Source organism: Macaca thibetana, chromosome 1 (assembly GCF_024542745.1).
Source record: "Macaca thibetana thibetana isolate TM-01 chromosome 1, ASM2454274v1, whole genome shotgun sequence".
In the NCBI taxonomy this organism is placed as follows: Eukaryota; Metazoa; Chordata; class Mammalia; order Primates; family Cercopithecidae; genus Macaca; species Macaca thibetana.
This window is the reverse complement of record NC_065578.1, coordinates 183,311,300-183,333,887: the sequence shown is the minus strand read 5'-3', so window position 1 is coordinate 183,333,887 and position 22,588 is coordinate 183,311,300. Positions and strand designations below refer to the sequence as shown.

General features: G+C 37.1%; 1 protein-coding gene and 1 pseudogene across 1 annotated transcript in view; one reads left to right on the top strand and one right to left on the bottom strand.

Annotated features, from left to right (window-relative positions):
• Positions 1-22,588, top strand: part of CEP350 (centrosomal protein 350) — a 133,299-nt gene that overhangs the window by 7,153 nt on the left and 103,558 nt on the right. Inside the window, exons 3-7 of the mRNA XM_050793928.1 lie at positions 1,621-1,735; positions 3,171-3,330; positions 8,254-8,876; positions 15,538-15,651; positions 19,041-19,154. Coding sequence (XP_050649885.1) covers positions 1,621-1,735; positions 3,171-3,330; positions 8,254-8,876; positions 15,538-15,651; positions 19,041-19,154 — 1,126 coding nt within the window. The remainder of the gene's footprint in view (positions 1-1,620; positions 1,736-3,170; positions 3,331-8,253; positions 8,877-15,537; positions 15,652-19,040; positions 19,155-22,588) is intronic.
• On the bottom strand, positions 12,432-12,856 carry LOC126951470 (40S ribosomal protein S24-like; annotated as a pseudogene).

The window sequence follows — 22,588 nt, the reverse complement described above, 5'->3', positions numbered from 1 at the left end:
CTAGATTTGGTCCCAATGCAGAGTCGTATTTTGGCCCTATGAATGTAGCAATATATATTCTCTCTCTTCTACCTGAGCATTATATTTTGTATAGTATAGAAATAGTTTTTATCCACCAGTTTAACTTAGTGCTAAACTAATTTAGAGTTAAACTGTTAATAGTTGTTTTTCAAAACTATTGGGTGTTTTTGAAGAACATTTAAGGATGATAAAGGAATATAAGTAGGGGAGACAATCTAATGTAGAACTATTAGTATATCAAAAATTATTCCAATTTTTAAAATGCATTGGGATGCAAAAATCTGAAGGAAGGCTGGGTGCAGTCGCTCATGCCTGTAATCGCAGCACTTTGGGAGGCTGAGGCAGGTAGATCACTTGAGCTCGGGAGTTCGAGATCAACCTGGACATTTGGGAGCTTATTAAAATTCAGATTCTGAATTTTAAACCCCGTCTCTACAAAAAATACAAAATTAGCTGGGCTAATTAGTGGTGTACATCTGTAGTCTCAGCTACTTGGGAGGCTGAGGTGGGAGGATCGCTTGAGCCCAGGATGCAGAGGTTGCAGTGAGCTGAGATCATGTGACTGCACTCCAGCCTGGGTGACAGAGTGAGACCCTGTCTCAAAAAAAAAAAAAAAAACTGAAGGAAGATATATCAAAATTTTATATAAAGTGTCTATATGTGATGGAATTTTGATGATTTTAATTTTATTTTTTATATTGTTTCTGTTTTCCTAGTTTTTTCTTATAAGCATGTAATATTTTACTATTTAGGAAAAAATGCTTTTCAGTCATTGAGAACATTGGTGGTTATAACCAAAAGTTGACTTATATTGCAGAGTTATATTTTCTCTTTATTGTGAAACTTATTTTATAGACATAAAACTGTAAAACACAGTGGCTGTTTGAGTACTTATAGTCCTAAATTTTGGTCCAGGTAAATAATTCTTTACTCATTTTTGTGTGTAAAATGCACAGGATATATTGCATAATGGTATGTCACATATAAAGTCAGATAATTGGCTGAACATGGTGGCTCATGCCTGTAATCCCAGCACTTTGGGAGGCCGAGGCGTGTGGATCACCTGAGGTCAGGAGTTTGAGAACAGCCTGGCCAACATGGGGAAACCCCATCTCTATGAAAAATACAAAAATTAGCCCGGTGTGGTGGCGCACGCCTGTAATCCCAGCCACTAGGGAGGCTGAAGGAGAATCTCTTGAACCCGTGAGGTGGAGGTTGCAGTGACCCGAGATCATGTCACTGCACTCCAGCCTGCATGATGGACCAAGACCGTCTCAAAAAAAAAAAAAGTCAGATAATTTACTACTTTTTTTTTTACTAAACAATTTAAAAAATAGGTCAGCATATCAAGTGAAAACTCTTTGATATTCTTCAGAATCTTACTGATTTTTCTTGTCTAAATTTGGGGAGCATTATGCCAGATATTATTACAGCTAAAGTAAAAAATGATGAAAAACAAATATTTTAAGAAAGCATTCCTGAGTTTTTTTTCTACTTTGGAAAAAGGTATCGGGCAATATACTTTTAAATAACCATGTAAATTGATGGTGGATTATTTACGGAATTAACTTATGTCTTGTGATGGTATTTAAACTTTAGCTGAGACACATTGAAAATAAATTAGAAGTAGCCCCTACAAGTACAGCTGTGTGTGATTCTGTCATGGATACCAAGAAGTCTTCTACAAGTGCTACCCGAAAAATAAGTAGAAAAGGTATGTATGAAGTTACTTCCAAATATATACATATATTAAATATAAATTTTGAAAAAACAGACAGCTCTATCTACAGGGGTATAGCCTGTAGATCTAGCCACCACACCTGGCTAATCTTATTTTATCTTTTGTAGAGACAAAGTCTCTCTGTGCTGCCCAGGCTTGTCTTGAACTCCTGGCCTTAAGTAATCCTCCCATCTTGGACTCCTTAAAGTGCTGGGATTATAGGTGTAGCTACCACACTCTGCCTTAAATATAATTTGTTGATGTAGTAGTTTTGTTTCAGTTTAATTTCTTCTTATAGTCTCGTGTTGCTTGCTTTTTTGTCAGAGACACTGGCATTTAATCTTTTTCTTTTGATATTGGGTAGCTATGAAATAGCCTCATGTTCAGTGACTGTAGATGGTGTTTTCACCATCTTTTGATCAGGGACTTTAGCACTATTACATCACCCTTGACAATGAGTTTTCATTTGTTTTTAGCGATGAGTTTCATTTTGAGGTTATGTATGTCTGATTTGTTTTTTAAATTCACAGATAAATAGTGCTTTGGAAATGAAATTTAGTTGACTTAATAAAATGTATATTTTTGTTGGGATTTAAAATCATAAATGGAATCTCTTTCATATGGTGACTGTTATAAAATGATACAATGCAAATATTTTCTTGGGTTACCTTTTGTATTTTGATCTTGTGGTTTCTTTCCTTTTTTTTTTTTTCTTTTTTCTTTTTTTGAAACAGAGTCTCACTCTGTTGCCCAGGCTAAAGTGCAGTGGTGTGATTTCTACTCACTGCATCCTCTGCGTCCCAGGTTCAAGCGATTCTCCTGCCTCAGCCTCCTGAGTAGCTGTGCCACTAGGCCTGGCTAATTTTTGTATTTTTAGAAGAGATGGGGTTTCACCATGTTGGTCAGGCTGGTCTTGAACTCCTGACCTTGTGATCCGCCTACCTTGGCCTCCCAAAGTGCAGGGATTACAGGTGTGAGCCATCATGCTGGGCCATTCTGTGGTTTTTTAATTGGTGGGTGAAAACCTCCAGGTCAGTACTTTCTACCTAAACTGTGATATATTTATATATATAAATATTTATATAGATAGATAGATAGATTTTTTTTTTTAACCTGGCAGTTTGTTAGGTTGTATCTGATACTTCTCTTTTAAGTGAGAGCCATGACAAAAATAAATTTTATATGTAGAATTTTATTTTGCATTGTTTGCTCAGAATATAATTTCTCTATCAATGGAGTTACTTTAACAATTTAACCTGAATGTTTTTCATCTACTTATATAATATCCAACTAGAGATACTAGAGATAACTTATATAATATCCAACTCTTAGAAATAATAGATACCTAATTTTTTTTTAAGATACCAGCCAAATTCAGAGGCAGTTGTATTTTATATCATATGTTCTCACAGATTTCCTTTTCCTTCAGATGGTAGATACCTGGATGATTCTTGGGTTAATGCTCCAATCTCCAAATCCTCTAAATCACGAAAAGAGAAATCTCGTAGTCCTCTCAGAGCTACCACCCTGGAGAGTAATGTGAAGAAAAATAATCATGTGGAATTTCGTGAACCTTTGGTTTCTTATAGGTTAGTATTGAAAAAAAAAGGTATCAAATAGGTTTAGCCTGTAATATTTACAGTAAGAGTATACTTTGTTTTCTGAGTTTTTTACAGCACTCTGGTTGTGAAATAGTGTAATACTGTAGTATTACTACCTTTTTCATTCTTCACAAAAGATGGCTACAAAAGATAGTGCAAACATGAAATACTGACTGCAGTAGCCTCTTCTACAGATAAGTATTCAAGGGGAAAGAAATAGTAATAGTTGCCTCAGGCCACCTTTATTGTAATAAATATGTTTCCTAGAAACAAATTATTCCATCTCTGGAAGTGTGGCTTTTTTGTTTCTTCTTAATAACTCAGATCATTTATTTTATATAGTGAACTTTATACTGCTAACTTTTTTTCTTTTTTGAGAGGGGAGCATTAATTAGTCACATAAAATTCCTTTCTTATTGAGAATATGAGTTGATTTGTTGTTTTATTTTGTTGCCAATGGCTTTCAGCAACTTAGATTGATGTAAGAATTTTGATAGTATAGATGATATAAAATGCTTTGCATTTTTGTTAACATAGCTTAAGATATTCAACTGATAAACTTACAGAATTTTGTATTTGAGAGACACTTTACTAATGATTTCAGTGCATTCATATTCTTAGTATGGCAAATATTAATAAGTAATAAACACTGGGCCTTTTTTTGTTTCATTTGTAAGCTTTTTTGTGTGTTTTAAACACAAATCAAGAAGTTTCATGATGATACTTGGTAGTTCTAGGTATATATTTGTACTCTTAAATTTTACATACGTTGGGAGATGGATGTGGATTGTCAGTTCAATTTTTAATATGTTGCATTTGATGCAATTTTGAATTATCTAGGTGGAAATATTAAGTAGGCATTTAAAAATTTGGGTAAGAATGTATGTGGGATGGTCAGGGCTGAGAATATAAATCTGGGAGTTATCACTAGTATTGAAGCACTAGAAGGGCTGGAAAAAATATAGAAAGAAGGTCAGGGGTATAATCTGGGTAAAGTTCAGAGTTTAAGAAAAAGAAGGGAAAAGTTTGAAGAAGAATAATCGAAGTTCAGAATCTCTAAACACACAGATATTAAGCAACTTGCCTAAAGACATAATCATTATCAGAATTGAGACTGAGTTGCTCACTTCATATTTATGTTCAGTGTTCTTCCTGCAAATAATACTACTTTACATTTAGAAGTATGTAAATTATGGATTTTTGTTTTTGAGACAAGGTCTTGTTCTGTTGCCCAGGCTGGAGTGCAGTGGCACAATCATGGCTCACTGCAACCTCCGCCTTCTGGACTCAGGCGATTCTCCCACCTCAGCTTCCTAAGTAGCTGAGACTTACAGGCGCGAGCTACCATGCCCGACTAATTTTTTTTTTTTTTTTTTTTGATAGAGATGGAGGTTTCACCATATTGCCCAGGGGGGTCTTGAACTCATGTGCTCAGGTGATCCACCTGCCTCGGCCTCCCAAAGTGCTTGGATTACAGACGTGAGCCACTGCGGCTGGCCTGTAAATTATGTATCTTTTAAGAAAAGAAAAAAAGGCCGGGCGCGGTGGCTCAAGCCTGTAATCCCAGCACTTTGGGAGGCCGAGGCGGGTGGATCACGAGGTCAGGAGATCGAGACCATCCTGGCTAACATGGTGAAACCCCGTCTCTACTAAAAATACAAAAAACTAGCCGGGCGTGGTGGCGGGCACCTGTAGTCCCAGCTACTCGGAGGCTGAGGCGGGAGAATGGCGTGAACCCGGGAGGCGGAGCTTGCAGTGAGCCGAGATCGCGCCACTGCACTCCAGCCTGGGCGACACAGCGAGACTCCGTCTCAAAAAAAAAAAAAAAGAAAAGAAAAAAATACCCAGAGGATAGCTGTGAATGGAATACCCTCCACCTGGTGGATTCCATTCCTCACTTAAAACTCATTACTTTCTTTGGGAAAAATGGCCAGATCTATTTCTACCCCACTCCCATTTTCCCAACCTAGTTCATCATCCCTCTCTGCTCCCAAAGTACTGTGTAGCTTCCTCTGTTAAAACATTTTCAGGTGGCATTATGTTTTGGTTCCATATCTGCCCATTAGTCTATCTAAGGGTGTAAATCTTACTCTCATGGCATTAGCTTAATGCCTAGCATGTACTAAATATTTAAATACTTTTTCCTAACCTATTACCAGGAAAAATTTCAAATTTACAGAAAAGTTGAAGGAATTGTATACTGAACATCCTTATATGTATTCAGTAAATATTTAATGAGTGAGTGAAAGAAAGATTGTATGAAATTACTTTTTGTTGCGGGGTGTTAATTTTCTATCCTCTTTTGAGAGTGGGACATGATATGTAACCTACCATTTTATGTTTTTATTTTTTGCATGTGCTAATTTTAGAACTAAATTATTTTAACTGTCAATTGTTGCAGTCTTGTTAATACAGTGAAAATAATCACATTTAGCCTCAGTCTCTAGGACTGATTTCACAGCCCCATCTCTTTCTTTTTTTCTTTTTTTTTGAGGCAGTGTCTCACTCTGTTGCCCAGGCTGGAGTCCGGTGGCCCAATCACAGCTCACTACAGCCTTGTTCTCCTGGGCTCAAGCCATCCTCCCACCTCAGTCTCCAGAGTAGCTGGGACTACAGACAAGCACCACCACTCCCAGCTAATTTTCATATTTTTTGTAGAGACAGGTTTTTGCTGTGTTGCCCAGGCTGGTCTCATACTCCTGGGCTCAAGCAATCTGCCCACCTTGGCCTCTACAAGTGCTTGGATTACAGCTGTGAGCTACCACACCTGGCGATCCCCATCTTTTTCAAAATCAACCACTCAGAACAGGGTCTAAAGTTTTTTGGGTTATGGACCCCAGTGAGAATCTGACAAAAGCCGTAGACTGTTCTTTTTTTTTTTTTTGAGACCGAGTCTCGCTTTGACCAAGTCTTGCTTTGTTGCCCAGGCTGGAGTACAGTGGCGTGATCTCGGCTCACTGCAAGCTCCGCCTCCCGTGTTCATGCCATTCTCCTGCCTCAGCCTCCCGAATAGCTGGGACTACAGTCGCCTGCCACCATGCCCTACTAATTTTTTTGTATTTTTAGTAGAGACAGGGTTTCACTGTGTTAGCCAGGATGGTCTCAATCTCCTGATCTCATGATCCACCCGCCTTGGCCTCCCAAAGTGCTGGGATTACAGGCGTGAGCCACCGCGCCCAGCCAGCTGTAGACTGTTTTCTTAGAAAAATGCACATGCTCATATGATCTCAATAGAAACAGTTACTATGTTATGTTATCGTGGCTTTAAAAATCTTTGTAGTATTTAGGGTTTTATGCTTTTACCTGAAATGCCCTAGATCAGATCATTGCTATACAATAGAACCATTAATGTTAGCCACACATTCAACATTTTTAGTGGTCACACACAAAAAAGATATTTTACATTCCTAAATTTTTAGAACCCAGTATGTAACTTACGTTACAGCAGCTGTCAATTTCGATTAGCCACATTTCATGTGCTCAATAGCCCATGTGGCTAGTGGCTGCTGTTTCAGACATTCAGGTCCAGCCTGTTGTTATGTCTGGTTTTATAATTTTCTTGACTATTTTTTTCATGATTCATGTACTCTTCTCACTGCTGAAACATTTGTCTTCATTAGCCTCCCTTTTCATGAACTGCTTTCCTAAAATAAGGCTCAGCCAGGCACAATGGCTCACACCTGTAATCCCAGCACTTTGGAAGGCCGAGGCAGGCGGATCACCTGAGGTCAGTAGTTCAAGACCAGCCTGGCCAACCAACATGGTGAAACCTCGTCTGTACTAAAAATAGAAAAGTTAGCCAAGCATGATGGCACGCGTCTGTAATCCCAGCTACTCGGGAGCCTGAGGCGGGAGAATTGCTTGAACCCGGGAGGCAGAGGTTGCAGTGAGTGAGATCATGCCACTGCACTCCAGCCTGGGTGACAGAGTGAGAATCCTTCTCAAAAATAAATACATAAATAAATAAATAAAATAAATCTAAAGTAAGGCTTATTAGAATGACATGTAAAATAAAAATAGTCTCTGGAGGAAGATTTTTGGTAGTGTTTTCTGTGAGCAGAGAATATGGACTTGTGAGAGGTACTTTGGCTTTGCCCAGCCTTCTTTGCTTACTCCTGATTTTCTAGATATGCTTTACAAAGTTTGAAGCTGCCAAAAAATACTTTGTGGTTAAGAGATTTAACATTACTAACCACATTTATTTGGAGGAAAATATTTATTGTACCTCCACTATATTTCTACCCCTAGTCTATTTATTAATTTTGTTCCTTATTTAGAAGTGACATATATGAAATGCCAGTATTTGAGAACTTCTTTCCCTGGTATGTAAGATTTTATAGAGTAGCAAATAACACATTTTATTGACAAATGTCAAGTGAATACCCAAAGTCAGGTTATAATCCTGTTTTCTGGAGTTCTTAGGAAATCTCTCTACATATCTTTTGCATATTTCTTATTTTATAATATGCAGATTGTTATTTAGATTATTTGCCATTTTACTTGATAGAGGGGGTATTGAGCATTGAGTTATAATATTACTAATGGTTATTTTGCAATCTCTAACTTACTGGAATTTCTAGGCTTTTTATTTTTTGGTTTCTAATGCTAGCTTAGAGTTCTCATTCAGTTTGTATGACTGGTTTCCATTTGACTAGTTTTTGTACTTTTATGAAAAGCTTTTAAAAAGATTTAGCTTTAAAATTGACAAGTAGAAACTGTATGTATAGTATACAACATGATATTTTGGTATATGTATACCTTGTGGAATGGCTAAATCAAGTTATTTAACATGTATTACCTCATATTCTTATTTTTTTTGTGGTGAAAACACTTAAAATCTACTCTTAGCAATTTTCAACTATACAATATGTTATTTCTTATAGTCACAGAACTTATTATTTTTTATTGTAGGGAAATCCATGGTGCACCTTCCAATTTGAGTTCCAGCCATCTGGAGTCAAAGGATGTATATTGTGTAGATGTTAATGAAGAAAAGAGTGAGAGTGGTAACTGGATGATAGGCAGTCGAGAAGAACGGAATATACGGAGCTGTGATTTTGAGAGCTCCCAATCATCTGTCATCAATGATACAGTTGTTAGGTTTTTAAATGATCGACCAGCAATTGATGCATTGCAAAGTTCTGAATGTTTGATTAGGATGGGAGCTTCTATGAGAACTGAAGAAGAAATGCCTAACAGAACAAAAGGAAGTGAGAACAATTTGAAGCTTTCTGTGAATAACATGGCCCATGATATTGATCCAAAAGTGTTACGACTAACTGACTCTTCTCCATCCTCTACTAGTACTTCTAATTCCCAAAGATTAGATATTCTAAAGCGGCGACAACATGATGTCAAACTGGAAAAACTTAAGGAACGGATTAGAAAACAGTGGGAACACTCAGAAGAAACAAATGGCCAGGGTCAGAAGCTGGGTCATATTGACCATCCAGTAATGATTGTTAATGTTGATAACTCAGTAACAGCAAAAGTCAGGAAAGTGGCAACAGCACCCCCTGCTCCAGCATATAAAGGTTTGTAATCAGTCTTTATATCTTCCTCTCCCTGCTTCTTTGTTCTTTCTCCCTAGGATGTATTTGAATAGAGAGGATCATCTTTAGAACAGGATGTTATTCTTGACTGCATAAGCACTTTGGGAGGCCAAGGTGGGTGGATCATGAGGTCAGGAGATCAAGACCATCCTGGCTAACATGGTGAAACCCCGTCTCTACTAAAAATACAAAAAAAATTAGCCGGGCATGGTGGTGGGCCCCTGTAGTCCCAGCTACTTGGGAGTCTGAGGCAGGAGAATGGCATGAACCTGGGAGGCGGGGGTTTCAATGAGCCGAGATCGCACCACTGTACTCCAGCATGGGTGACAGAGCGAGACTCCGTCTCAAAAAAAAAAAAGAAATTATTTCAATATACATGTTAAAAATACAGATTCCTAGATCCAACACTAGTCCTAAGTCAGATTTTCTGGGGCTGTGGTCCAGAATTGGAATTTTTAATGAGTCCTTCAGGGGATTCTTGTGGTTCGAGAACCACTATATGAACATTTACTAAGTTATACAAATAATAATTGATACTATTTTCAGAGAACTGAAAGAATACTGCCCTTATATTATGTTGCCGTTGTATTTGGATTGTTATTAGGAATTATTTGAAAAGTAATATTTAAAAGATAATTCCATTTCCAGTGAATATTTGAGTACACAATATTTTGGCATTGGCATTGATCCTGTTGATATTTAATTTTAACATGAATGATTTACTGTCCTCATATTTAAGAAAACAATATTTAAATCACATTTGTGCCAACATTGGTAGATTTTCATTAGAAAGTGCTCTTCAGAGTTTTTTTTTTTTTTTTAAAGCCAACTCAAGTTTTTATATATGGTGGTTTTAAGAGGTTTCTATTTTTCTATTTTTATTTTTATGTTCCTGAAATTATTTTCACAGGGTCATCATGTGAAGTTTTTAATGAAGGGTTGATTTCTTGATTAGTTTAATTCGTGTTAGAGTTTTGTTATTTAAACTTCTGCCAGGGTAGCCTTTTTAATTTTTTTGTGGGTATTTTTTCCAGTTTTAGTTTTTATATATGCTTAGGTAGTTTTTGTATATATGCTTTTATATATATATATATATATAATTTTGTTTCTTCTATTAATTTCTTTTTTTTTTTTTTTTTTTGAGGCACAGTCTCACTCTGTCGCCCAGGCTGGAGTGCAGTGGCATGATCTCGGCTCACTGCAACTTCTGCCTCCCGGGTTCAAGCAATTCTGCCTCAGCCTCCCAAGTAGCTGGAATTACAGGCACCCACCACCATGACCAGCTAATTTTTGTATTTTAAGTAGAGACAGGGTTTCATCATGTTGGCCAGGCTGGTCTTGAACTCCTGACCTCAGATGATCCGCCTGCCTCGGCCTCCCAAAGTGCTGGAATTACAGGCGTGAATCACCGCGCCCAGCCTGTTTCTTCTATTAATTTTAAGTAACAATCCAGGGCACTTTTTTTTATTGTAAACAGTTTTTTTTTGTATTTCTGTATTGACTCTTAATTTTTCTCTAATAAGTTTTGCAGTTTTTGTAGACCTAAGGCATCTTTAGTCATTTTTCTCTAAAAACACATCTACTGCATATAGTTTTCGCCGATTATTAGTTTTATTTTGTATTGTTTACTATGTTTTGCTAGTGATCCTCATTGTGAATTAGATAAAAATGGATAATTTGCATTTCATTCTAGCTAATTTGCAAGAAAATTGTGACCAATTCACTTGAGAATACTGAAGAATTGTCATTGTTCAATATTATAAGTAATAATATTTTTTAATAACATATTAACACAATTCTTTAATATTTTTCTAGTCATTTGTGTATCACATCCATACCATTAACACAGCACATAGCAAATGGTGAGGTCAAAATATTCTTTGTTGGTTCCAAGATAGTGATTACCCCAAATCTTTGCTGTAATTATATACAGACCCATTAAGTACAGATTACACATTTAAGTTTTGTTCTTTATACAAGTCAAAGTTCTGAAATACCAATGGTTATTTCACTGAGAAAAAGTTAAAATGTTCAATTTGAATTCATATTTTGTAATAATTTGTAAAAACCTGAAAGTTGGCCGGGCGCAGTGGCTCAAGCCTGTAATCCCAGCACTTTGGGAGGCCGAGACGGGTGGATCACAAGGTCAGGAGATCGAGACCATCCTGGCTAACCCGATGAAACCCCGTCTGTACTAAAAAATACAAAAAACTAGCCGGGCGAGGTGGTGGGCGCCTGTAGTCCCAGCTACTCGGGAGGCTGAGGCAGGAGAATGGCGTGAACCCGGGAGGCGGAGCTTGCAGTGAGCTGAGATCCGGCCACTGCACTCCAGCCTGGGAGACAGAGCGAGACTCCGTCTCAAAAAAAAAAAAACAAAAACCTGAAAGTTAAAAACAATTCTATAGAATGAGAGTGAAAATCTTAAATATAACTTTCTTTGAGTTGATGACTGGATTTCCCATAGTCCTTTTATTATTTTTTTAATGTGCTAGTTTTTATATTAAAATATTTTATAAATATAACTTTTGGAGGGGGTTACTTTAAAAAAGATAACAAACATTTGAGAACTCATTATAGAATGTGGCTTCCAATGTCCTAAGCAGTGGATTTTTTTTTTCCAACAATGAAAAACTGTTTTTCTGACAACTTTTTGGTAGTGTAAATTAAAAGCATCTTAAAATACTGTATTCTAAAATGACATTTTAAGTTCGTTTGTTTAAAGACATAATAAATTCATTTTGTTCACAGTCCAAAAGATGAAGAGTGTACCTCGAAAAGTTCTGTCACTCTTGTGCTTGGCCCCCTTTCTGGAGGTTACTTGTGTCAACAATTTGTATATCCTTCCAGAAATAACTTTTGCAAACATAAGCAAATAGGAGCATGTGTGTATTGTGTGTGTTTGTGTGTTTATTTATTTTCTTCCTCTTTCTATACAGTTATTAGCATACTAAACTCATTTTGCACCTTGATTTTTTATTTATGTTTTTTTAAAAAGAAACATAAGAGGTGCTCTATGATTCTGCTTTAAAAATTTGAAATGGTGAACATGAATGGTGTTTATGTGATTCTTTCTTGTACTATATTTAGTTGTTTGCGTATCTTTTTCTTCCTGGTATAAATGCCCATGAAGATAAAGAGCCTATCTTGGTCACCCTTATTTTATCTCAGAACCTGTTACAGTGTCATGGACATAAGTAAGTGCACAGTAAATTTTTTATTTTATTCAATAAATTTAACCAGTAAGAAAAAAAGTGGACAAAGCAATGGAAATAAAGACTTGGGGACAGAAAGATAAACTGATGGAGATAGTGAAATCTTCTTAAAGTTAACATACAAGATGTGAATGCAAAGAAAGACTCATAGGGATAAATGTTTCCTAAAGAGGAGAGGAGAAAAAGAGGAGAGGAGAAAAAGAGGGTTACATAGTTGAGCAGTGGGGTTAGGTGATGTTGGAAAGTTGAGGAAGACAGAAATACATTTGCATAGAACTGCCACACTTTCTTTTTTTTTTGAAAGTTTTTTGCAGTTTATTAATCCTCATGAAAAATCTGCAGTTATCACAGGTAAAGTCATTGCAGAATCTTTACTCCTGTTTTTAGCCTTTGCAGTCCCCCTGACTTTATTCATTCTGTCCTTACGTTCCTTTTGCTGTTTCCTTGGGGTCTTTTTTTCTCTCATACAGGCCATGTCTTGGAAGTCTGTGTTTGGTCTCATTTTTCATTGCATAATCCAAGGAATCATAAATCATGCTGAAGCCATTTGTCTTGTCACCAGCAAAATGGGTTCTGAATCCAAATACAAAGATGACATTGGTGTGGCTTTGTACATTTGGGCTAGTTTTTCCCAAATTTCTGTCTTTGGTACTGTTACCTTTCCAGGGTGAAGGACATCTGTGACTGTGCTCCCTGAGGTAGTTGATTGGTTATGAACTTCCTAGTACAAATAGTTATTGTGTCATTCATGATGGCAGTCAGTCCTCAGGCAGCTAGGCAGAATCACCACACTTTTTTAATGGCATACTATATTTTGCAAAACAACACTACGTTTATAAATTTTTTCTCGTATGTAGATACAGATGTAATGGTGTGTTCCTTGCCACAAATGTTGGGTGAAATTAAACTTATGCTATTGTGCCTAATGGCTGAATAGATTATTTACTATTAGATATGTAATTAATTTACCAGTACATTTTCTCTTATACCTTTAAAGTACTACTACCAGTTTTTTACTCCAGCCTATTCTTTACGTTGATTTAATTGTACAGTTATGTATAGGTTGCTAATTCTTTGATAAGTTGAACCAATCTTTTTTTTTTTTTTTTTTTTTTTTTTGAGACGGAATCATACACTGTTGCCCAGGCTGGAGTGCAGTGGCGTGATCTGGGCTCACTGCAAGCTCCGCCTCCTGGGTTCATGCCATTCTCCTGCCTCAGCCTCCCGAGTAGCTGGGACTACAGATGCCCGCCACCACGCCCAGCTAATTTTTTGTACTTTTAGTAGAGACGGGGTTTCACCGTGTTAGCCAGAATGGTCTTGATCTCCTGACCTCATGATCCACCCACCTTGGCCTTCCAAAGTGCTGGAATTACAGGCGTGAGCCACCATGCCCAGCCGAGCCAACCTTAAGATAAAAATCTTTGTACTACTTTGGTGATCATCTATATTCATTGTTTTATTGTTTTTGACAAAACAAAGTTCAGTGTATTTCTTAAAGAATAGTGATTATTTTATTTTATTTTTTGAGACAGAGTCTCAGTCTGTCGCCCAGGCTGGCGTGCAGTGATGCAGTCTCAGTTCACTACAACCTCCACCTCCTGGGTTCAAGTGATTCTCATGCCTCAGCCTCCAGAGTAGCTGGCATTACAGGCGTGTACCACCATGCCTGGCTAATTTTTGTATTTTTGGTAGAGATGGGGTTTTGCCATGTTGGCCAGGCTCAAACTCCTGGCCTCAAGTGATCCACCCGCCTCAGCCTCCCAAAGTGCTGGATTACAGGTGTAAGCCACCGTACCCAGCCAAAGAGTAGGGATAAATTTGAAGTGGAAACCTAAATAGTAATTCCTAGGAAATCCCATATGTGTAAGGTTTCTTGAGAAATTGAAAGTATGTTTGAAAGACCTATTTTCCACACTTTGGACACAATTTGTCCGAATAAACAGCAGCTTGCCCATTTGTTCAGTCATAGGCAAAAACAGATGGATGGTAGCAATTATAATGCCTGTCTTCAAAGATAAGAAGAATACATAGTATTGTCTCTCCCTTCATCTGGAGAAGGGTAGTTCGTGTCTTTGAAATTCATGATTTATGATCGGTATTCTTTTATCATTTAATTTAGTGCTTCTCCACTTCTAGTCTTTTTGAATGAATGTATATTGCTTTGTCTCACTGATGCTTACTTTTCCTAAACAGTATGTGTTAACATACTATGTGGTAGCTAATTATGCATTCCTCTTTTAAAAGCTTAGAAAAACTGCTCAACATCATTAGTTATTAGGGGAATATGAATCAAAACCACAATGAGTTACTACTTTATACCCACTAGGGTGGCCATACAATAAGTATTGGCAAGGATGTTGAGAAATTAGGACCCCGATACATTGCTGGTGAGAATGTAAAATGGTACAGCTGCTTTAGAAAACAGTTTGGTAGACTGGGTGCAGTGGCTCATGCCTGTAATCCCAGCATTTTGGGAGACCAAGGTGGGTGGATCACTTGAGGTCAGGAGTTTGAGACCAGCCTGGCCAACATGGTGAAACTCTGTCTCTAATAAAAATACAAAAATTATCTGGGTATGGTGGTGTGTGCCTATAGCACCAGCTACTTGGGAGGCTGAGGCAGGAAAATCACTTGAACCCAGGAGGCGGAGGTTGCAGTGAGCTGAGATCATGCCATTGCACTCCAGCCTGGGTGACACATTGAGACTCTATCTCAAAAAATAAAGTAAAATGAAATAAAATAAAATAGATAAGATAGATAAAGTAAAATAAATAAAATAAAATTTGGTAGTTCCTCAATAAGTTAAGCATAGAGTTACTGTATGACCCAGCAATTCTACTTCTAGGTATAATACCCAAGGGAATTGAAAACATGTCTACACAAAAACTTACACAAGAATGTTCATAGCAGCATTATTAATAACAGCCAAAAAGTAGAAAAAACCCAAAAGTCTATCGGCTGATGAATGGCTAAAGTATTGGTATGGTCATGCAATGGACTATCACTTGCCAATAAAAAGGAATAAAGCCCTGATACATGTTACATGATGGTTGAACCTTGAAAACATGAAAAGTGAGATAAAAATAAGACACAAAAGACCACATGATATATGATTTGGTTTGTATGAAAGGTCCAGAATAGGAAAATCCGTAAAGATAGAAAGTAGATTAGTAGTTGCCAGGGGATGGAGTGGGTCATACAAGGAGTGACTGCTAAGAGGTACAGGGTTTCTTTCAGGCTGATTAAATGCTTTGGAATTAGATAATGACAATAGTTTTGCAATTTTGTGACTATACTATAAACCACTGAATTGTACACTTAAGCGTGAATTTTATGTATGTCGATTATATATCACTTTAAAAAGTATAACAAACAAAACTTATAAAGCAACTTTGATAAGAATATTCTGTGTTACTGGTATGTATTAGGTTTCAACCCTTCAGAGACCAAGATTCGAACACCTGATGGGAAAGTGTGGCAGGAGGCTGAGTTTCAAAACATGAGTAGAGAACTGTATCGAGATTTAGCACTTCACTTTGCAGGTGAGAGTAGAACTTTCTTATGTTTTGAGTGTCATACATGCTCTCTAATTTATAATATTTACATATAAAATTGTCACCAAACTAACAATATTTTCCTTCTCTAACTGCACGGCATACTGAAGTTGTAGTGGTTTGAGGCATAAGGCTCTGTTAGCCTCTAGACTCAGCTCCAGGGTTAAAATTAGCTTACATGGTTAATGAGACAGAAACTAGGCTATGTTTAAACTGAGGGACTTTCAGAGTTGGGACTGCCTGATTTGAAGGAAACATAGCAGAATATAGTTGAAGTTTACTTCTGCTTAGGCCTCTGAGATCTTCGACGTAGTAATTTGTCAGGAGCAGATAAGATACTTACTTGAGAGCAAGATACCAAAATAAAAATAATTATTATAGGAAGGGAATAAGTTAGGAATTGTAAGTAAGAGGAACCCATGGAAGACTGGGAGAGGGTATTAGGAAGGTCATACTAATGATGGTACTACCTACCGAATAGTATGAGCTTGGGCAAGATGCTGAGTGGTCTTTTGTATTTTTTACAGTTGAGGAAATGGAGGCTCAAAGAGTCTCCTAGGGTTGGATAGAGTAGTTAAGAATGGAAGCCAAGATTCGAAACCAACTTTGATTCTAAAGTGTGAGGTCTTTGTAGTAAGCCCTCATAAAGCTTCTACTAATACATTTCTGTGGCATTAAGTGTCCAATCCAGTTTTCTTGCTATTATTATACAACAACACTCAATTCAGAAATTTTTTTCTCATGTGGAAAGGAAGAATAATGTAGTAGTTAAGAGCAAAGATTTTGGAATCAGCTTTCAAGGGTTCCAGTTCTGCCTCTGTCACTTATTAGTTGAGTATATTAGCTGTGTTACATAACTTCTCTTTATTGGTTTTCTCATCTGTAAAATAGGAATAATAACAATATATCTCATAGGATAGTATCATTGTAGACTAGTAAACTATGTCAGAAGACTTTCATATTCTGCCTTCTCTCTTGTTATGGTAGATGAACTATGATGTGCCTAGCTAAGACTCACCATCTGCTTGTGTTTTAGATTCCATTTGCTTTTATGTATTTAAGGATGTTACTTCAGCCCTATTGCCTTTCTTTTGCATCATCAAGTTTTCCCTCTCTACCAGGTCATGCTCATCAACATACTATGTGATAATGTGCTGTTATATCAGTCATCATAAAAGAACCCCTCTTTTGGCCTTACTTTTCTCCAGCTGCTGCCCTGTTTGTTTCTTGTGTTCAGCAAAACTGCAAAAAGTTGCCTTATGCTCATTGTCTTCAATTTGTCTCCTGTCTTTCTCTTAAATCCTTTCTATAGGTGTTTGTTCCTATTTATCAAGATCATCAGTGACTTCTGCATTGCTAAATGCAATATTTAATACTAATTTGTTATCATGATCTGTCAGCAGCATGATTGATCACTTCTTTGAAACTGTTCACTTGACATCTAGAATACTTTAAGTATCTGGTTTTCCTCCTAAATCTAACTATTATTTTTCAGTTGTTTTTCCCTAATCATCAGGATGCCCTGACCTCAGTCCTCAGTGCTTGGGCAGGCAGGCTGGCTGGCTTGCTTTCTTTCTTTCTCCTCTCTCTTTTTTTTTTTTTTTTTTTTTTTGAGACGGAGTCTCGCTGTGTAGCCCAGGCTGGAGTGCAGTGGCCGGATCTCAGCTCACTGCAAGCTCCGCCTCCCGGGTCCACGCCATTCTCCTGCCTCAGCCTCCTGAGTAGCTGGGACTACAGGCGCCCGCCACCTCGCCCGGCTAGTTTTTTTTTGTATTTTTTAGTAGAGACGGGGTTTCACTGTGTTAGCCAGGATGGTCTCGAGCTCCTGACCTCGTGATCCGCCCGTCTCGGCCTCCCAAGGTGCTGGGATTACAGGCTTGAGCCACTGCGCCCGGCCTCTCTTTTTTTTTTAATTTCTTTTTTTTTTCTTACCTTCCCCCCTTCCTTTTCTTCCCTTTCTTTCATTTTCTGTCTCTCCAATCCCCCTCCCTCTACTCACTCTATTTTTCTTTCTTTTTTTAAAGCTTGTCTATATGCACACAGGACAAATTAGTCTCAGGTCTTTAAATGTTCCCTGTTACTAGTGATTCCCAAAGTAATGTCTTTGGCCCACACTTGCCCTGTGAATTAACTTATATCCAGCTGCTACTTCCATGTCTCCCTTTGGATGTATAATAGATTTCTCAATCTAAATATATCCAAAATGGAACTAACTAAATAAATGTGGTCATGATATACCCTTTAAACCTGCTATTCTGGTAGTGTCTCCATGTCACTTAATTATATCCCTTTAATTGTTCAGGCCCCCAAATCTTGTCACTCTTGAGTATCACATCCCCGCCTCATATTTTGTATGTAATATTGTCTGAAATATACTTAGAATGTAATCACTTTCACTACTTCTATCACCACCACCTAGATCGAGAGCACCATCAGTTTCCTATCTGGATTATTCTGGTAGTCTCCTCACTGGTCTTCCTCTATCTGCTCTTCTTATGAGTCTATTGTCATCATAACTTGCTAAAAATTAATTTAGATCATGTTGCTCCTTTGTTCATAATCTCTCAAAACCTTCCATCTCACTCTTGAGTGAAACCTGAAATTCTTACAATGGCCTAAATAGCCCTGCATGATCTGGCCCTTAGTTATGTCTCTGACCCTAGTTCCTACTATTCTTTTCTTTGTTCAGTCCACTCACACTGACCTGCTTGCTGGTTTTTTTTTTAGATACTAGGTATGGTCCTGCTTTAAGGCCTTTACTTATACTTATTTCCACTCTGTCCAGAATGCAGAACTCTACACATATTTTAAAGTACATTTATTCAGATCCATAATTGAGGTTAATTTTTTAAGCTTAACATGTGTAATCAGTTTATTTCTGCAAGTTGGATTTTTAAAAAATTAGTAATAATGTATGTATAAAATACCTTGACATGTTTTACTAGCATCATCATAAAGCCTTAATTTAAGAATATTTTATTGAGTATTTTGTAAAGTTTTTATATAGAAATTTCTAAATGAAATAGGAATCTGTGAGAGTGCGCACCTCTGAGATTCTATAAAATGCAATGATCCTGACTTGGAAAGCATTTGTGAAACTAAGTAAATTTCTCAAGAGTTTCTTAGAAGAATAAATAAATAACAAAGGATTGGAACCCAATAGTGGAGTAGTGGTAATCTTTAGATATTTTCCAACTCCTTTTTTCCATAAAAGGAGTTGATGTTTGGTATTATATGGGCCATAGAAATAGCCTTAATGTACGTTTCTTTTTCCCTTCCTGCAGCATATACTTTACACTGATTTTTCCTATAGGGGGAGGATAAGTAAGTGAGTGAGAATCATTGTTATATTTGCTGTAAATGTTTCTGCTTTTCAGATGATATTTCTATAAAGGAGAAACCTGCTGAAAAAAGTAAAGAGAAGAAAGTAGTCAAGCCAGTACGAAAAGTCCAGAAAGTAGCACAGTTATCAAGTACAGAATGCAGAACAGGTTAGTTTTCTCAACATATCCATCCTTTTTTTTTTTTTAAATTGATTAATTTTTTCATTATACTTTAAGTTCTGGGATACATGTGCAGAACGTGCAGGTTTGTTACACAGGGTATGCACGTGCCATGGTGGTTTGTTGTACCCATCAACCCATCATCTGCATTAGGTATTTTTCCTAATGCTATCCCTCCCCTAGCCTCCCAGCCCCCGACAGGCCCCGGTGTGTAATGTTCCCCTCCCTGTGTCCATGTGTTCTCATTGTTCAGCTCCCACTTATGAGTGAGAACATGCGGTGTTTGGTTTTCTGTTCCTGTGTTTGTTTGCTGAGAATGATGGTTTCCAGCTTCATCCATGTCCCTGCAAAGGACATGAACTCATCCTTTTTTATGGCTGCATAGTATTCCATGGTATATATGTGCCACATTTTCTTAATCCAGTCTATCATTGATGGACATTTGGGTTGGTTCCAAGTCTTTTCTATTGTGAATGGTGCTGCAGTAAACATACATGTGCATGTGTCTTTATAGTAGAATGATTTATAATCCTTTGGGTATATACCCAATAATGGGAATGCTGAGTCAAATGATATTTCTGGTTCTAGATTCTTGAGGAATTGCCACACTGTCTTCCACAATAGTTGAACTAATTTACACTCCCACCAACAGTGTAAAAGCATTCCTATTCCTCCACATCCTCTCCAGCATCTGTTGTTTCCTGAATTTTTAATGATCACCGTTCTAACTGGCATGAGATGGTATCTCATTGTGGTTTTGATTTGCATTTCTCTAATGACCAGTGATGATGAGTTTTTTTTCATATGTTTGTTGGCTGCATAAATGTTTTCTTTTGAGAAGTGTCTGTTCATATCGTTTGCCCACTTTTTGATGGGGTTGTTTGTTTTTTTCTTGTAAATTTGTTTAAGTTCCTTGTAGATTCTGGATGTTAGCCCTTCATCAGATGGATAGATTGCAGAAATTTTCTCCCGTTCTGTAGGTTGCCTGTTCACTCTGATGATAGTTTCTTTTGCTATACAGAAGCTCTTTAGTTTAATTAGACCCTATTTGTCAATTTTGGCTTTTGTTGCCATTGCTTTTGGTGTTTTAGTCATGAAGTCTTTGCCCATGCGTGTGTCCTGAATGGTATTGCCTAGGTTTTCTTCTAGGGTTTTTATGGTTTTAGGTCTTACATTTAAGTCTTTAATCCATCTTGAAGTTAAATATTACTGTTACCAAATTTCTCATTGTTTGGCACATATGAAAAATTAATACATTTTATGTATCGTGTGTGTGTGCACGTGTGTGTGTGTGTGTTAAGGTGTAATTGACATAAACTGCACATATTTAGAATGTATAGTTTGATACATTTTCATATTTTTATACATCCATGAAACCATTTGTTCACCATATGTTCATCAACGTACTGAACACATCGGTCATCCCTCCAATTTTTTTAATGATTATTTTTAATATAAGTTAACCAGATTAAAGGTAATTTTTAGGTTGTGAAATTTATATACAAGGGGATTGTTTCTGAATGTCACTAAATCCTTTCACTTATTCTCAAAAGATAATAAATGTTGCACATCAGAACTGTGGTGTTCCATCCCATTATTGGTCAGGTGGAACTCTGAATTGATCAAGGATAGAAAGAAGATAATTCTCTAGTTCCATAACATTTTGGCCCTCATCCAGGTTGCCCAGATTTATGACTAGCTTTGTTCCTTTGGTAAATGAGCTAATTTTAGTGTGCCTTGGTTTTCCCATATGTAAAATGGGAAAGCAGTAGTATTTATCCCACAGGGGTGTTCTGAGAACTAGGAGTTAATACCCAAAAACACTCATATGCCTGGCACATGATAAGGACTCAGCTGTTAGCTATGACTCCATTAATAATAGTAATTATTATTTCTGGCCATATTGAAAATGGCTATTTAGAATGTCATATTCATCTCAGTGAGTAATTTGGGCCAAGAGAATGGAGAAAGTTGGGAACCTGTCACTATCAATTTAGAGACATTCTACATTCATTCATTCATTCATTTATTCTACAAATATTAATATTTTTGAGCATTTGCTGTAGGTGAGATACTGTGCTGTACTAAACTTAGACAATACATTGGTAAGCAAGATGCATCTAACCGCTACCTTCATGGAGCTTATAGTCTTGTCAGGAAATAGATATGTGGTTACAATAAAGTATGATGAGTGCTGCGGTAAGAGGTCACAAGATGTTATGAGAACACCAGGGCAGAACTGACGGGGTGCTGGTTTTTGATCAGGCATCTGTTTTTCTAGTCATACGCTAATCAGTAGAATGGCGGATAACACATTCTGTGACACCCATTGTTAACTTTAGATGTCATAATAGAGTGACACTTGCTATATACAGATAAAAAAATAAAATGTTACAAAAACGTGAGTTATCTGAGCATTAACAATTACATTTTATTTTACTTTATTTTTTGAGACAGTCTTGCTCTGTCACTCAAGCTGGTGTACAGTGGCACAGTCTTGGCTCACTGTAATCTCCGCCTCCTGGTTCAAATGATTCTCGTGCCTCAGCCTCCCGAGTAGCTGGAATGACAGGCATGTGCCACCATGCCCGGCTAATTTTTGTATTTTTAGTAGAGATGGGGTTTTGCCGTGTTGGCCAGGCTGGTCTTGAACTCCTAGCCTCAAGCAATACGACTGTCTTAGCCTCCCAAAGTGTTAGGATTACAGGCATGAGCCATTGCACCCAGGCAATAATTACATTTTTAAAAAGTATTGTGTTTCATGTGGCATTACGTAATACTGTTTTCAGAAGCGTAGTTTGAAATGAAGCACAGGGACCACTAAAACTTATGAACACTGATCTTGAATTGTATTCACCCAGTTTTGTGGTAGGCTAATTCTCATATATGCACTGTGGCAATGAGCTAGATAGTCATTAAATGTGCTAAAGCTGTATTAATAGTTTATGTAGTGGAAGTCCTTTTTTTTTTTTTTAAAACCTGTGACTGTGTGTAACTCTTCCAGAAAGTTAGAATTTAGAAATAATCCCTCAACATATTCAGATGCCTAATGTATAAATAACTACCCAGTGTATTCATGGTTGCTTGTTTTTGATTCAGAAAATCAGGCTGAAATTGAAGAGAAGCCTGTTCTCTCATTTTACATAAGAACATAAAGTTTCTTATAAATAGATTGAACAGTATACTTAAAACCCTTTAAATATTTTAGGTCAACTGTATAAGGTTAATAACAAGGTGCAAAAACATTTCTAAAGTAAACAGCACACATTAAAACTCACCTTTTTATAATTGATGTTTTTATTAAAATGATACTTCCATTTATACTTACAAATTAAAGCCCTTTTTAAAGAAACTCTAAATGGAATGTCTTTTATTATAAATACAATAAGATAGCATCACAGACAGCTGGGAAAATAGAAGAA